This window comes from Budorcas taxicolor, chromosome 7 (assembly GCF_023091745.1).
Source record: "Budorcas taxicolor isolate Tak-1 chromosome 7, Takin1.1, whole genome shotgun sequence".
Taxonomy (NCBI): domain Eukaryota; kingdom Metazoa; phylum Chordata; class Mammalia; order Artiodactyla; family Bovidae; genus Budorcas; species Budorcas taxicolor.
This window is the reverse complement of record NC_068916.1, coordinates 89,389,001-89,406,568: the sequence shown is the minus strand read 5'-3', so window position 1 is coordinate 89,406,568 and position 17,568 is coordinate 89,389,001. Positions and strand designations below refer to the sequence as shown.

The following is a 17,568-nucleotide window of genomic DNA, read 5'->3' as shown; positions in this document are numbered from 1 at the left end:
ACTTCCTAAGTGATAACAGTAATTTTTTGTTGTTGTTCTAAGAAGAATCTACATCCCTTGGAATTTACTGGACAATAGGAGTGTCTTTTGGAGTTTCCCTGATGGCTCAGCAGGTAAAAGAATCCGCCTGCCAATGCAGGAGACATGGGTTCGATCCTTGGGTTGGAAGGATCCCCTGGAGAAGGGCATGGCAACCCATTCCAGTAATCTTGCTGGGAAAATCCCATGGACAGAGGAGCCACCCATGGAGTCGCAAAGAGCTGGACACAACTGAAGCAACTGAGCACAGGAGTCTCTTTTATTCTACGGAGGTGACTCTCAGTGGGGTGCTGGGTGGCTTCAGGATGGGGCTGGCTACCAGATACATCCAGCCATGATCAGAATCCTTGGAAAAGGGGAAAGGGGCTGGAGACTGAGTTAATGACTGATCAGGCCTACGTGATGAAGCCTCCATAAAAATCCCCAAAGCATGCTGTTCCAAGAGTTTCTGGATTGGTGAACATATTCGTGAACTGGAAGGCGACACATCCCAACTCTACAGACATGCATGGGTGACCTTCCAGACTTGACCTTATGCCTCTTTTCACCTGACTGTTCATCTGGGTCTTTATCATAACCTTTATTATAGTCAACTGGTAAATATAAGTAAATACATCACCATGTTCCGTGAGCTGTTCAGGTAAATCAAATTCCACCAGGGAGGGTCATGGGAACCTCCAACTGGTAGCCAATGCAGACAGCAGTTGTGGGAAACCTGGAGACACACTATACTTGAGACTGACATCTGTAGCAGGGAGCAGTCTCCTGGGACTGAGCCCTTAGTGGGATCAGCGCTAACTCCAGTTAGTGTCAGAACTGAATTAAATGATAAGACACGTAGTTGGTGTTACAGAGAACTGTTTGATATGCAGGAAAAAATAACTCCCTAAATCTAGTGTCAGAAGTACTGTGAATGCTGCAGTGGTATAAGAGGAAAGGAGAGACACACAGCAGGAATATTTTTCCAACAGATTAGTATCCAAAATACACAGAGAACTCTTAAGACTCAACAAGAAAAACACAGTAACAAACCCAGTTTCTCCAGAGTCACTCCCATGACCTCACCACAGCAAGCTCGTACTCATCATTCAATCTGGAGTTCAGCTGCGTCTCCTCAACAAACCCTTCCCTGACCTCCCAGTGAAGACGGTGTGCTATGCTGAATGTCTTTACTCCATCTGACTGTAAGCTCTCTGCGGGTGAGGATTGCTCCTCCTTTGCTCACTGGCTTATCCCTCTTAGCACAGGGGCTGGCAATAGTAGATGCTCAACAGCTTTTTATTTGGTGGGATTATGAAAGAACAACACAACAAAAACTTTCACTTCGGCATTTTGCGTACACCATAAAGTTCTATTCTACCAGTTCCCAAATGTTACCAGTTCCAAATGTTGTAGTTAAAAACTCAAAATAAAGCCAGTATAATCATTTAAAAAATTTCAAATATACAAATGAGAATATCTACATAATTGAAAAGTCTTTCCTAGCACTTCAAAATTCCTAATTAAGGGGAAAACAAACAAAAAATCAAAAGCAAAAAGCACTGATAAAATAATCAAAATATCAAAAATACTTTCAGAAAAAGCATTTAGAACATTGAGTGTAACTTTATATTGACAATTTCATATAGATAGAAGTTAAGCAATAACCTTTTCCTATCTGGATTATTCTTACATTAGTTAATGTACCTTTTCTGCATTTTTTCCTTGGCATCAACTCTCTAGGGAGTCTTCTCCAATCTGTGTGTACAAAAGGAGAAATAAAAAGGGCTGTTTCCTCTGGGAATTACTGGCACTGGGTATAACTATTTAAAGAACATGACAGTGCCTCATGCAATGGAAATAAAATTTAGTATCTGTATAGATTTACTGGGGATTAAACTATAATAGTGATATATTTTCTCCTATAAAGAAAAAAATTCATTACAATACCTCTGAAATACTTATAAAATTTCTATAATATTCTTTTAAGTTAAATAATATTTATATAATTAATTTCAAGTACAAGAATTTTCATAATGAAAAAATATAGAAAAATACTTATGGGCATGACAAGTTATTCATAATACACTGTTAAATTTTAAAAGTTTTTAAAACAATATATATATAATTCCATTAAAAGAATAAACCTAACATGTAAATGCTTCAACAGATGTATATTTGTGCAGAGAAAGCTCTAGGTTGGAAACAAAATATTACAGTAATTCCTTGTGTTGGGATTATAGCTATTTTCCTTAAATGTAATTTATTATTCAATTATTCTGTGTTTTGTACATGTTCTGTAGTTGATATGTATTTCTTACATAATGAAAAAATTTTTTCAAAGTTAAAATATGTGACCATAATCCTAATATATGTAAAACTAAACAATTTAATAATTATAGGAAGACTTTAAAATTAAAAATAGAAATAGCTATGGAAAAGTAAATTCCTTCCATTTAATGATTTTGCCTGCATTAGCTAAATAATTCCTCTAATTTGTCACTTGTTCTTCTTTTTTAAGCTTAGAGACAATCAGAAAAGTGAAGCAACATGAAAATAGATTAAAAAAATGCTGCCTACTAATAAAAAACTCAGTACTGTTTGTAGAAAATACTTTTATATCTCAAGCTATTTTTCCTGAACTAAAAAATTTTGCTTTAAATATTAGGTTGGTATAAAAGTAATTGCAGGTTCATACTGTGAATTTTAAATCATTATCAGTTCAGTTCGGTTCAGTCATTCAGTCATGTCCAGCTCTTTGCCACCCCATGAATCGCAGCACGCCAGGCCTCCCTGTCCACCACCAACTCCCGGAGTTCACTCAGATTCACGTCCATTGAGTCAGTGATGCCATCCAGCCATCTCATCCTCTGTCGTCCCCTTCTCCTCCTGCCCCTAATCCCTCCCAGCATCAAAGTCTTTTCCAGTGAGTCAACTCTTCGCACGAGGTGGCCAAAGTCCTGGAGTTTCAGCTTTAGCATCATTCCTTCCAAAGAAATCCCGGGGTTGATCTCCTTCAGAATGGACTGGTTGGATCTCCTTGCAGTCCAAGGGACTCTCAAGAGTCTTCTCCAACACCACATTTCAAAAGCATCAATTCTTCAGCACTCAGCCTTCTTCACCCTTCTTCTTCATTATAAATCATTATAACTAGGCTTAAACACATCTTTATTAATCAAAATAGGAACCATTACAATCAACACATTTTTGCCAATGAGAAATAAGTTTGTTTATTCCTATAGCGTAAAAATCTGTGCTTCAGAATTTGAGCAATTCTCAGAAATCATTTTCTGCCTCCAGCTGGTTATGCAAGCATTTTCCCTACAAAAACTTGTCAAGATGCTTGAAGACATGGTAGTCAATTAGTGAGAAGTCAGGTGAATATGGCAGATGATGCAAAATTTTGTAGCCCAATTCATTCAACTTTTGAAGCACTGGTTGCGTGATGTGCAGTTGGGCACTGTTGTACAGAAGAACTGGACCCTTTCTGTTGACCAATGCTGGCTGCAGGCATTGCAGTTTTCAGGGCATCTCATTGATTTGCTGAGCATACCTCTCAGATCTAATGGTTTCGTCAGCATTCAGAAAGCTGGAGTGGATCTGACAGTGGGCGTCAGACCACCAAACAGTGACCACGACCTTTTTTGGTGCAAGTTTGGTTTTGGGAAGTACTTTGGAGCTTCTTCTCGGTCTAACCACCGCACTGGTCATTGCTAGCTGACAAATAAAATCCACACTTCGTTGCATGTCACTATCCGATCAAGAAATGGTTCACTGTTGTATAGAATAAGATGACACATCAAAATGACACTTTTTTTGATTTTCTGTCAGCTCATGAGGCACCCACTTATCAAGCCTTTCCAATTTGCTTCAAATGCTGAATGACCATAGAAAGGTTGATGTCAAGTTCTTTGGCAACTTCTTGTGTAGATGTAAGAGGATCAGCTTTGATGATGGCTCTCAGCTGGTCACTACACTCCTCATCTTCAGGGCTCTCATCTCCTTTGCAAAACTTTTTGAACCATCACTGCCCTGTATGTTCATTAGCAGTTCCTGGGCCAAAGGTGTTGTTGATGTTGAGAGTTGTCTCCATTGCTTTACAACCCATTTTGAACTCAAACAAAAAATCACTTGAATTTGCTTTTTGTCTAACATCATTTCCCTAGTCTAAACGGCAAGTAATTTGTCCTTAGCCAAAAAAAATAGACACATAAAGCAAGAAATGAGCATTAAAATGAAGTATAACATAACCACATTTAAGAATGTATTCCAATATCAAACAACAAAGTTCAACAATACGAAAACCACAGTTACTTTTGCACCAACCTAATATGTTTGTTTTCATAAATGATCCATAGGTGATCATGACAAAGGACTTAAACAGAATCATTCAGAGACAAATATTTATGTAGTAGAAGAAATGAGAGACCTAAGAGGAGTGTTTCCAGAGGGACACAACATTATCAACAATTAGCATTGAAAAGAGATGCTGTAACTCGGGAAAGCAACCAATGCTGTAAATGTGACTTAGGCTTCTGCATACAGGCAGTTTCTGTAACACACCAAGGACAGAGATGTCAAAGGGAAGTGTGCTGAAATGAGGAAACCTGGGTTTTACTAAAATATTCCAAGTTGCCTTGACAGGTCACTGCGTTTCTATAGCAACTGTTAATTTTCTACAAAATGAAGTAGATGAGATCTCTGCAGCCCCTTAAACCTTGCCTCTACCAAGGCAATTTTGTGAATGTTGGGAAAAAAAAAAACTCTCTTAGGTATGGTTCTGTTGAAAAGGCACATTAACAACCAAAAAGAGTTTATGCCTGCTGAAAAGAAAGGAAGATACATAAGCTCGGCTGAAAATATTCTTAAAGCTAGACCTGGTTCCTCCTCAAAAGCTATAAAATCACTCAGGAACACAGAAGTGAGTACTATTAGTATTAAAGATGAAAACTGTGATTGTATCAAATGAAAATGGAAAATCCAATGAGTTTGGCCAGCCCTATTAAAAGAAAAAAAAAAATCCTAAGAACTTCTACAATATCACTTCAAATATTCCTTGTTACAATATAAAAATCTTTTCATCTTAGTTTTCAAAACATTTATGTTGCTAATTAATTACAGGAAGAGAGCCAGGCTCTATTTTCCTATAGTGAAAATAGAAAATTGGTCCTCAAAAGACATGGTAGGGAGATAGCCTTTGAAGATTAATTTTAACATTTTAAGTTTTATGGTTACCTGGTATCCACTCTTCTTTGTACACCTTCATATATCTTTTACTATATCTTTCAATATCTAGGAAAAAAAAGATAGAAAAAAGAATTTTAAAACAATTGAAAACACCAGGTAACATCTTTTATTTCCAATACAGGGAGTTTAATGTGTTTCTGGACACATACTGAACAGAGTAATACACATCTAGGGAAGTGGCAAGAAGCACCCGAGAATAAATGGCTGGGGTGAGCAGAGACCGAAACCCTAATTAAAGTTCTCAGTAGCAGATAATCTGATTCATCTCTGAGAATTTTCACAAAAGCCCAAAGGCAAGTCAGGAAGCCACTTACACAAAAAGTCGGGGGGTGGGGCGTGGGAGGGCTGTGTATCTTCTCTTTTCTTCTCGTGACACTGGCCTCTAGCTCCCAATCTTTAAATCTCGTGTAACTGGGAGGTATTAAGTACCTAAGTGAGGATGGAGGGCTGTTTGCTTACCTCTAATAAAGTAAGCAAATACTTAATATACACAGTCAGTTAGTCTTCTCAGGGAGACACTTTTCATAACCATTGGGAAAGACAGTGGAGAAAAGGATAGGAGGAGGCAAGGTTGGAGATCAAAATAGTCCATCCTAAAGGAAAGCAACCCTGAATATTCACTGGAAGGACTGATGCTGAAGCTGAAGCTCCAACACTTTGGCCACCTGATGCAAAGAGCCAACTCACTGATAAACACCCTGATGCTGGGAATGATTGAGGGCAGGAGGAGACAGAGGATGAGATGGTTGGATGGCATTACAATGAGCTACCACTTTACACCCAGTTGGATGGCTAGAACTAATAATAAGTGTTAACAAGGCTGTGGAGAAACAGGAACCCTCATACACTGTAGGTAATATAAAATGGTGCAACCACTCTGGAAAATAGTTGGCAGTTCCTCAAAATGTAAAATAAAAATTTACCATCTGACCCTAGATATACAACAAAAGTGACATGGTACACAAAAACACATACATGAATGTTTACAGTAGCATTATTCATGAAAACCCCACTGTAGAAGTGACCCAAATGTCCATCAACTGATGAATGAACAAAGTGTGCTATATACATATAATGGAATATTATTCAACCAGAAAAAGGAATGAAACACTGATACATGCTTTACTATGTGTGAACCCTGAGACCATTATGCTACGTGAAGGAAACCAGTCACAAAAGAATACACATTAAGATTCCATTTATATGAAATATCTAAAACAGACAAAGCAGATTATAGGGTGCCAAGGGCTGAGGGAGGGTGGGGACAATAGGGATTGATACTAAAGGGTATGGGAGTCTCTTTTCAGGATGATGAACCAATTCTATAAATTAGATAGTACTGTTGGCAGCAAAATTTTGTGAGTACACTCAAAGGGACTGAACTGTATATTGTAAAAAATAAATTTTATATATCTGGATTTTTATCTCAATAAGGCTTCCCTGGTGGCTCAGATGGTAAAGAATCTGCCTGCAATGTGGGAAACCCGGGTTCAGTGCCTGGGTCAGGAAGATCTCCTGGAGAAGGGAATGACAACCTACTCCAGGATTTTCTTGCTTGGAGAATCCCATGGACAGAGGAGCCTGGCGGTTATGGGCTACAGTCCATGGTGTCACAAAGAGTCAGTCACGACTGAGTGATTAACACTTTCTTTCACTATCTCAACAAAGCTGTTATTTAAAAAGAAAGAAAAGTAATTATTGGGAATTTTAATAAGCATTAAGTAAACTCAAACTTATACTCCACTATTTTCTTGGTTTTGAAAGTATATTTACCCAAAATGGGCAACATCCTTTGAATACAGCTAAGTGTGCATCCACTGTGCATTGGGAGTTTGTCATGTGCAAACATTAAATATAAGTATTTCATATATCCTGATTCTGGACTTCAAATACATCTTTAATAAATTCTAACATATTACTTCTGGCTTTTCTCACACCTGTACCACCCAAGTGATTCTAGATTACGAATATATTTCTATTAACATGATCTAGCTTATCATTATGTCCAATTCTTCTTGTATTTGCACCATCAAAAAGTAATGCTTTAAAAAACTTTTATGGCTCACACTTCTGTTGAAGAGAGGATGGCCCAGCCATTTTCATTTTCATTATTAAATATATCATTACCAATTAATATGATCAATCCAATAAATTGTTTCACTTCTACATAATCTATTTCCTTTCAGTCATCTTTGTCTTTGCCTTTGCTTTCAACAGCTGTCTAGTTACAAATATTTGGTACATAAAACCCAACAAAAAAGAAAAAAATATGGTCATATGTCATTTTAGCAAATGGAATTTTCCATGTTCCTACCACAAAATATTATGTGATAAGGTCCATTTCAAAGATTAACTATATATGAGAACACCATATTTTCCTTTTCATTCTTCGAGAGATACCGTTTACTTATTGATTCATAAGTTTGAGAAAATTCATCTAGGATACTGTCATCTGAAGACTCAGTGTGAGGCTCCACTTATACCATCAATACCACCAGCAATATTAGCATCAAGGGGCTCCTTTCTATCTCTTTGCATTCCTCTTCTGATTTGTCTAGTAACTGAAACATCTTCCTCTGCCAATTTTCTTCTCTGCAGTTATGGGTAGAAAATGACAATTTCTGAATTCTAAATTATATTCTATGAAAGCTAAACAAAACCAAAACAACTATACAGACAGGAGTCTCTCCAGAATTATTCTATAGCTTCTTAAAAATTAATATTATATTTTGGCCAACACAATAAGAAAATTAAAGGATGATATAACAGTGATGATTTCAGTACTGCACAATGCTTCTATGCAATTTCATTATTCTTCCATTTTGTATATTTTAGTCTTTTCTAGCGTGCTGCTGTTGCTAAGTCTCTTCAGTCATGTCCAACTCTTGTGTGACCCCATAGACAGCAGCCCACTAGGCTCCTCTGTCCGTGAGATTCTCCAGGCAAGAATACTGGAGCCAGTTGCCATTTCCTTCACCAATGCATGCACCCATGCTAAGTCACTTCAGTCGTGTCCGACTCTGTGTGACCCCATAGATGGCAGCCCACCAGGCTCCTCTGTCCATGGGATTCTCCAGGCAAAAAATACTGGAGCCGGTTGCCATTTCCTTCTCCATTTTCTAGCATAGTAGAGGCTAACTGATGAAAAATGATGAAATAATATCTATGATGATGAAACAGAAAAATGTTTCTAGATGCAAGAAAAGTAAGATCACTGAAATTCTAAAATGTACTTTAGATTTAGGAAAGGGTCCAATGGGCAAATACAGGTAATGCTAGGACAAAATAATTTTTCTTCTCTTTTAAAGCAAGTTCTCTCTGTTCCTTGGAAGATCTCTACGAAAAAATAAGTTACAATATCAATCATTACATATAGTAAGAAATGCTCCAAAAAAGAAACTAAAAAATTAAAATGAGGTCTCGTGGACCATGACCATACAGTGAGAGTTAATAAACCAAACAAACTCCATTCATTCAATAAGAGACCTTGTGGTCACAATGTAGGTAGAGGCAGGATTTCCATTAAGTTTCTGAAGCTCTGAAAATGGCTTACAGAACCATCACCACTGTCACTCCTGTTTCTAGCTTGGAGGACCCCAGTGGATCAGGAACCTGAGCTGGGAACCACTGGACCAGATGTTCTCTGTGTACCTTTGGAGCTAAAACTCATTAAAATAATAATATTCACTGATTTTTTTCTCTTTATTATAAAAAGAATACATTTCACTGCAGAGAAAATGCCAGTCACTTCTATTACTTCTACCTCAGAACACTATAAACAAACCTGGAATACCAAACAACATGAAAAATGTTTATTCTGGGCCCTTGGTTCTTTGTGAAAAATCTCAATGCCCTGAGCCACCAGGCACTTGATTATCAGCAAGAGATTTCCTACCCTATCTGTCCAAGTCTCTAGAGATTTAGTTTTTTACATTGTTAGTCCATAAGTCTCTGTGTCCTAAAGCACATAGGAAGTCAGTGCTGGGGAAAGGGTAGTGAGGATACGGTGATGGAACACTCCCTAGAATATGGCTTCCTGTGACAGCTGCGTACTTCTATTCAGTCTGGTCAATTCTTTCCCACTCACAGTGTGTATACATACACACTATCTGTGCGTGTATATAGATATATATAATGTGTATCTACAGTATATATTATACTAATCTGTAGTCACATATATATGTATATGTTGTTGTTTAGTCACTAAGTCATGTCCAGCTCTTTTGCACCCCATGGACTCTAGTCCACCAGGCTCCTCTGTCCATGAGATTTGCCAAGCAAATATACTGGAAAGGCTGCCATTTCCTTCTCCAGCCGATCTTCCCGAGCATGGGATGCAACCCAGGTCTTCTGCATTGGCAGGTGGATTCTTTACCACTGAGCCACCAGGGAAGACCATATACGTATATACTATATCAACCACAGTGGGTTTTTTTGTTGTTGTTTTAATAAAACATTACATCAGGAAAGAGAGGTAAACATGTATGTATTCAAAGAGAATATACTTGGATCAATTTGGAAAATTCTATGCAAGAGTTTTCTTCTGAAACAGTAGCAAATGATTCCTTATACTGTTAAATACTTCATTAAGCAGTTATAAAAGGTGAAGAGCCTTTTGACCCAGGTATAAGACAGCTACTCCCAGAAATCAGGAAGAAAATTATGTTCCTGGTCTTAATGACTCAAATGTCTTCATGGTATGATGTACTTTTAAATTAGATAGGTACTTTACTAACAGTTACAGTTGGTTAAGTATGTATGTTCCATAGTCTATAGACTAATTTTAAAAAGGGTAAAGTATGCCCTACACTATCATTTTTTTCAATAAAAATGGGTATTTATTAGTTCACTTTATCTTGTTTAGTTAAATCTTTAAAATGAGCTTTAATTTCATTTTTAAACTCAAACAGATAAAAGCATGTGACATAATCATGAAAAGTAAAAAAAACTCAGTACTTCTGAGGTAAAATGTCAAATAATTTATTATATAACTTCAAGCAGCTTTCTTTTGAAAAATTAAATAAACCCATCTAAAATGCTTCTTACAATTATAGGCACATGTGGTATTACTATATAAGACTTCCTTTCTGATTCTTATCCAATTCTAAGTCTTTTAGAAAGAGGGAAAGGGTATGCATTTTTAATATTAATAGAATGAGATGACACTATAGGAATTTCTCATGTTTTAATGGTGTTGTTTTGAGAACTCAAGGATGATATCGATCTCTCTAATTTCAACATTCAAGGGCAGAAACTGAAATCAATATAGTTCTACTGTGCTAAATAACTACTCAGGAATGTATTCCCTTCCTCGGAAACCACTTCTCACTTTCAGTCTGAGATTGTCAAGCCTTCTCCAGCTACAATTTCTCCTCTCTGTCCTTGGCATAACGAATGAATACATCTTTTACATTTTATATTTGATATCAACGGTGAGCCAAAATATAGTCAAGGCTTTCAAAAATTTTAACCCAAATATTAAATAATCAGAGATCTGCTTAAAGATTTATGTATAAGGATAAAAATCACAGCATTATACATATGAGCAAAAAACTAAAAACAGTCTTAAATCTAACAGCAGGGAACTAAAAGTGGCAAAAAAAAAAAAAAACCACACGTTACAATGAATAATGTTGTAGCCACACGATGGAATACCACACAGTCATTAAAAATCATATTTTCTAAGAATATGTGCATAAAATAGGTAACTATTAAGAATCTACTGCCTAGCATAGGGAACTTTACTCAGTACTCTGTAATGACCTATACAGGGACAGAATCTAAGAAAGCGTGGATATATGTATCTGTATAACTGATTCACTTTGCTGTACAGCAGAACCTAACACAAGATTGTACACCAACTATACTCCAATAAAGATTAATTAAAAAAAAAGAACATGTGACAATGCTAATAATATGCTATTGAGTAAAAAAGGAAGATACAAAGTAACACAAATCCAATTTTGTAAAAGGATATACACATAAAAGAAAAATTAAGGAAAAGGCAAAATGAAAGGATACCAAAAGAGGAACTCCCCAGGTCATTAGGTACCCAATATGCTACTGGAGATCAGTGGAGAAATAACTCCTGAAAGAACGGAGGGATGGAGCCAAAGCAAAAACAATACCCAGTTGTGCATGTGACTGGTGATAGAAGCAAGATCCAATGCTGTAAAGAGCAATATTGCATAGGAACCTGTAATGTCAGGTCCATGAATCAAGGCAAATTGGAAGTGGTCAAACAAGAGATGGCAAGGGTGATCATCAACATTCCAGGAATCAGCAAACTAAAATGGACTGGAATGGGTGAATTTAACTCAGATGACCATTACATCTACCACTGTGGGCAGGAATCCCTCAGAAGAAATGGAGTAGCTATCATGGTCAACAAAAGAGTCCGAACTTCAGTACTTGGATGCAATCTCAAAAACGACAGAATGATCTCTGTTTGTCTCCAAGGCAAACCATTCAATATCACAGTTATCCAAGTCTATGCCCCAACCAGTAATGCTGAAGAAACTGAAGTTGAATGGTTTTATGAAGACCTACAAGACCTTTTAGAGCTAACACCTAAACAAGATGTCCTTTTCACTATAGGGGACTAGAATGCAAAAGTAGGAAGTCAAGAAACACCTGGAGTAACAGGCAAATTTGGCCTTGGAATGCGGAATGAAGAAGAGCAAAGACTAAGAGAGTTTTGCCAAGAAAATGCACTGGTCATAGCAAACACCCTCTTCCAACAACACAAGAGAAGACTCTACACATGGACATCACCAGATGGTCAACACCGAAATCAGATTGATTATATTCTTTGCAGCCAAAGATGGAGAAGCTCTATACAGTCAACAAAAACAAGACCGGGAGCTGACTGTGGCTCAGCTCATGAACTCCTTATTGCCAAATTCAGACTTAAATTGAAGAAAGTAGGGAAAACCACTAGACCATTCAGGAATGACCTAAATCAAATCCCTTATGATTATACAGTGGAAGTAAGAAATAGATTTAAGGGCCTAGATCTGATAGATAGAGTGCCTGATGAACTATGGAATGAGGTTCGTGACACTGTACAGGAGTCAGGGATCAAGACCATCTCCATGGAAAAGAAATGCAAAAAAGCAAAATGGCTGTCTGGGAAGGGCTTACAAATAGCTGTGACAAGAAGAGAGGCGAAAAGCAAAGGAGAAAAAGAAAGATAAAAGCATCTGAATGCAGAGTTCCAAAGAATAGCAAAAAGAGATAAGAAAGCCTTCTTCAGTGATCAATCCAAAGAAATAGAGGAAAACAACAGAATGGGAAAGACTAGAGATCTCTTCAAGAAAATTAGAGATACCAAGGGAACATTTCATGCTAAGATGGGCTCGATAAAGGACAGAAATGGTCTGGACCTAACAGAAGCAGAAGATATTAAGAAGAGGTGGCAAGAATACATGGAAGAACTGTACAAAAAAGATGTTCACAACGCAGATAATCATGATGATGTGATCAATAATCTAGAGCCAGACATCTTGGAATGTGAAGTCAAGTGGGCCTTAGAAAGCAACACTACGAACAAAGCTAGTGGAGGTGATGGAATTCCAGTTGAACTATTTCAAATCCTGAAAGATGATGCTGTGAAAGTGCTGCACTCAATATGCCAGCTAAGTTTGAAAACTCAGCAGTGGCCACAGGACTGGAAAAGGTCAGTGTTCATTTCAATCCCAAAGAAAGGCAATGACAAAGAATGATCAAACTACCGCACAATTGCACTCATCTCACATGCTAGTAAAGTAATGCTCAAAATTCTCCAAACCGGACTTCAGCAATACGTGAACCGTGAACTTCCTGATGTTCAAGCTGGTTTTAGAAAAGGCAGAGGAATCAGAGATCAAATTGCCAACATCCACTGGATCATGGAAAAAACAAGGGAGTTCCAGAAAAACATCTATTTCTGCTTTATTGACTATGCCAAAGCCTTTGACTGTGTGGATCACAATAAACTGGAAAATTCTGAAAGAGATGAGAATACCAGACCACCTGACCTACCTCCTGAGAAATCTGTATGCAGGTCAGGAAGCAACAGAACTGGACATGGAACAACAGACTGGTTCCAAATAGGAAAAGGAGAATGTCAAGGCTGTATACTCTCACCCTGCTTATTTAACTTATATGCAAAGTTCATCACGAGAAACGCTGGACTGGAAGAAACATAAGCTGGAATCAAGATTGCCAGGAGAAATATCAATAACCTCAGGTATGCAGATGACACCACCCTTATGGCAGAAAGTGAAGAGGAGCTAAAAAGCCTCTTGATGAAAGTGAAAGAGGAGAGTGAAAAAGTTGGCTTAAAGCTCAACATTCAGAAAACAAAGATTATGGCATCCGGTCCCATCACTTCATGGCAAATAGATGGGGAAACAGTAGAAACAGTGTCAGACTTTATTTTTTTGGGCTCCAAAATCACTGCAGATGGTGACTGCAGCCATGAAATTAAACGACGCTTACTCCTTGGAAGTAAAGTTATGACCAACCTAGACAGCATATTCAAAAGCAGAGACATTACTTTGCCGACTAAGGTCCGTCTAATCAAGGCTATGGTTTTTCCTGTGGTCATGTATGGATGTGAGAGTTGGACTGTGAAGGAGGCTGAGCACCAAAGAATTGATGCTTTTGAACTGTGGTGTTGGAGAAGACTCTTGAGGGTCCCTTGGACTGCAAGGAGATCCAACCAGTCAATTCTGAAGGAGATCAGCCCCGGGATTTCTTTGGAAGGAATGATGCTAAAGCTGAAGCTCCAGGACTTTGGACACCTCATGCAAAGAGTTGACTCATTGGAAAAGACTCCGATGCTGGGAGGGATTAGGGGCAGGAGGAGAAGGGATGACCCAGGATGAGATGGCTGGATGGCATCACGGACTCGATGGACATGAGTCTGAGTGAACTCCGGGAGATGGTGATGGACAGGGAGGCCTGGACTGCTGCAATTCATGGGGTCGCAAAGAGTTGGACACGACTGAGCGACTGAACTGAACTGAATATCAGTAGTAGTTCTCTAGACATAAGGAATAAAGGTGATGGTTTTTTGGGGGGGGGGGGGGGGGGCATACTGCACAGCATGTGGGATCTTACTACCTTGACCAGGGGTCAAACCCATGCCTCCTGCATTGGAAGCACTGAGCTTTAACCACTGGACCACCAGGGAAGTCCCAGGGTGATTTTCAGTTTCTTAATATTTATGTTTTCATAAATTTCACTGAACATATAACACTTTTATTTTGAAAGGTAATCTTAAAAATATCAAAAAATTAAAATTATATTTTCTGTTGCTGCTAAGTCGCTTCAGTCGTGTCCGACTCTGTGCGACCCCATAGACGGCAGCTCACCAGGCTCCCCCGTCCCTGGGATTCTCCAGGCAAGAACACTGGAGTGGGTTGCCATTTCCTTCTCCAATGCATGAAAGTGAAAAGTGAAAGTGAAGTCGCTCAGTCGTGTCCGACTCTTAGCGACCCCATGGACTGCAGTCCACCGGGCTCCTCCATCCATGGGATTTTCCAGGCAAGAGTACTGGAGTGGGGTGCCATTGCCTTCTCCAATATTTTCTGTTAAATCAACATAAATATGCTTTTTCAGGGTAGTTGATAATTTCCGACTAAATCAAATCAATCAACATTAAAGATCACATATCTTATGGTGAAATACTAATTTTTTATCTATAGACAGTGAACCACATAATCAGAGTCCAATACGCACCTTGTTTTTCTTCAGGTGTTTCTACAAAATAAGGCATTCTTTTCACAGTTTCTCTCAACTCTTGTTTCAAGGCAAGCACATAATCTTCACTCTCTCCTGTTTTTAGTGGCACTGGTTTATAGTCTGTATCCTGTTTACATTAAGAGGCAATTTTTAAAAAATAAATGAAATATTTTAATATCCCTTTTGTCTATGTTCTGAAAACATGTCAGTTTTATTGAAAAATCACATTTTATAGGCATTAAGTTTTACCATCAACTTAAAATATTTTGACCTTTTATTTTCTATTAAGCCTTTTCACCCATGTCTTATTTTGCTCTTACTTTGTGAGTAGAAAAGGTACTTAATTTTCCTACCTGCCTAATTTTTCTACTGATCACACCAACAGTCATTTGCTATATAGTCTGATGACTGTGATTCTGTATTTTAAAAATCAAAGCACCATGATAAAAGCAGTTGCTTTAGTCTCCTATAATGGTGGGCTCCTATTAGCCATGGTGGTATTAGTAGGAGCAGTAGCATTAAAAATTTAAAATAAATGTAGTAGCAGCTACTATTTAACAAGCGGTTACTACAACCTGGATGTACTCAACATTCAGAATCCATGAATTCATCTAAAGTATCAATAATTCCCCTCTTATAGTGAGGAAGCTGAGAAGTGAATAATCTGTAAGTCCATATAACACAAAAGTGGCCAAGCAGGAATTTGAACCTATATCTTCAATTGTTAAGAATTACAAGTACACACACATATGTATTATGTATGCATATATATTTATAATACAACAGGAGACACCAGGATGAACTAGTCAAACCTTCTGCCTGTGTGGAATTTACATTCTAGGGGAGAAAAATAAGTAAACAAATGGGGTAATGCACAATTTCAGACAGTGGTAACTGAGAGAAGGACTGAAGCCAGGAAAAGGAAAGAGGGACGGACAGAGCCCATGGAGACTGCAAATGACTGGTCCATCAGTAAGCATGCACTTCTCGGGAGAGTCACCTGTGAGCAGAGATCTGGATAAGAATATGAAGCCATCCATACAGAGAAATGGGGAGACTGATGGCGCCAGCCAGGGAAACTAACAGGGGAAAATGCCTAAGGGAAACAGGAGACCACCACGGCTAAGGAATGAGAACGGTGGTGGGAAAAGGGTCAGAAGGACATCAGAAAGCCAGATCAGACAGAGCCTTTTAGTCAGTAATAAAGTTTATTCCCTGCAGAAAACAATAGTATGTATTAATATTCCCAAGCTTTAGAATAATCTCACACATGAAGAAGAGCTTGTTTTAAAAGGAAATCAATATAAAGTGACATTCTGTCTATATCTGAGATATTTACCTTTGTTTTTAAGCTGCACTGAATATCAGAAAGGAAAAATATCAAGAGTAAAAAGTAGACTCTCCCCCAGTGGGACATTTAGATCCCAAGAACATCTGTTCAGGGTCCTCTACTTACAGAAATCTTTCAACAAAGGATGTTTCCTTCTGAAAGATGGAAAAGATTCCTAGAAGGACTATCTGGTTATTTATGACAGATATTTATATTTTTCACATTTTGTACCACAGCACATGCACATCTGGAAAGGTAAGCTTAAGTTTTAAACTAAATGTAAAGTCAAGCATTTGATTAAAAAGTCACACCAATTAAGTCTGCAGCATAATTAAATTTAAAAGCAATACTAAATGTAATAGAAATGCTTATATTTTGAAAAACAGTAACAAAATTAAAATTTACTTTAATAAAATAAGGAACTAAGCAAAAAAAAAAAGAGTGGGAAAAAAGGGCAAGTGGTATACTAGGGAGCAAAATTAAATTCTATAGCTAAAAGATGAGAATAAAGTCACTAAGTGAAGGTCTGGCAAAATAGGAAGTGAGGACCACTATAAAATCTAACTTTACTTTTAAACATATTATTTTAATATTGGAATATATAAATAACAGCACTGTAAGACACAAAAATTGAAAAAAATTATAGGTCACAAAATATTGAATATATTCAGGGAAAAAAATATATATATAGCTTTTTGCATTTCAAGAAAGTAGTCTGAAAATTAGAAATGTTTCAGAAAAGAACAGTGGAAATATTTAAATTAAAGGTAAGTGACCATGTCTTTTACTTTCATACAGTTTAGGATATCGTAATGATAGCATATATTCAAGTCGTATACAGTATTTCAATTCTCTCTGAAACATGAAAAACATCCTGTGAGAATTTCGCTGTTAATGTACTTACAGGAAATAGTGGAGGTGGTTTTAATACAACATCAGGTAACTTGTCACCTCTGCTAAATCCAACTGCTTCAATGTTAAAGGTATAAGCAGCACGTCCTCTTCCTTTATTCCCAGCCATTGGAACTAGTTATATCAGAAAAAGCAGACACATTAACACACTATTACTGTTCAGGTTTCATAGTATTGCAGTTCAGTTCAATCACTCAGTCGTGTCCGACTCTTTGTGACCCCATGAATCGCAGCACGCCAGGCTTCCCTGTCCATCACCATCTCCCGGAGTTCACTCAGACTCACGTCCACCAAGTCCATGATGCCATCCAGCCATCTCATCATCTGTCATA

At 37.7% G+C, this 17,568-nt stretch overlaps 1 protein-coding gene across 1 annotated transcript in view; it reads right to left on the bottom strand.

Moving 5' to 3' along the window:
- The window catches only part of POLR3G (RNA polymerase III subunit G), a 31,152-nt gene extending 13,807 nt beyond the window's left edge, over positions 1-17,345 (bottom strand). Inside the window, exons 1-4 of the mRNA XM_052644076.1 lie at positions 17,229-17,345; positions 14,992-15,121; positions 5,254-5,310; positions 1,726-1,776 (exon numbers count right to left, since the gene is read on the bottom strand). Of these exons, the coding sequence (XP_052500036.1) occupies positions 1,726-1,776; positions 5,254-5,310; positions 14,992-15,121; positions 17,229-17,345 (355 nt within the window). The remainder of the gene's footprint in view (positions 1-1,725; positions 1,777-5,253; positions 5,311-14,991; positions 15,122-17,228) is intronic.
- Positions 17,346-17,568: the final 223 nt, after the last annotated feature.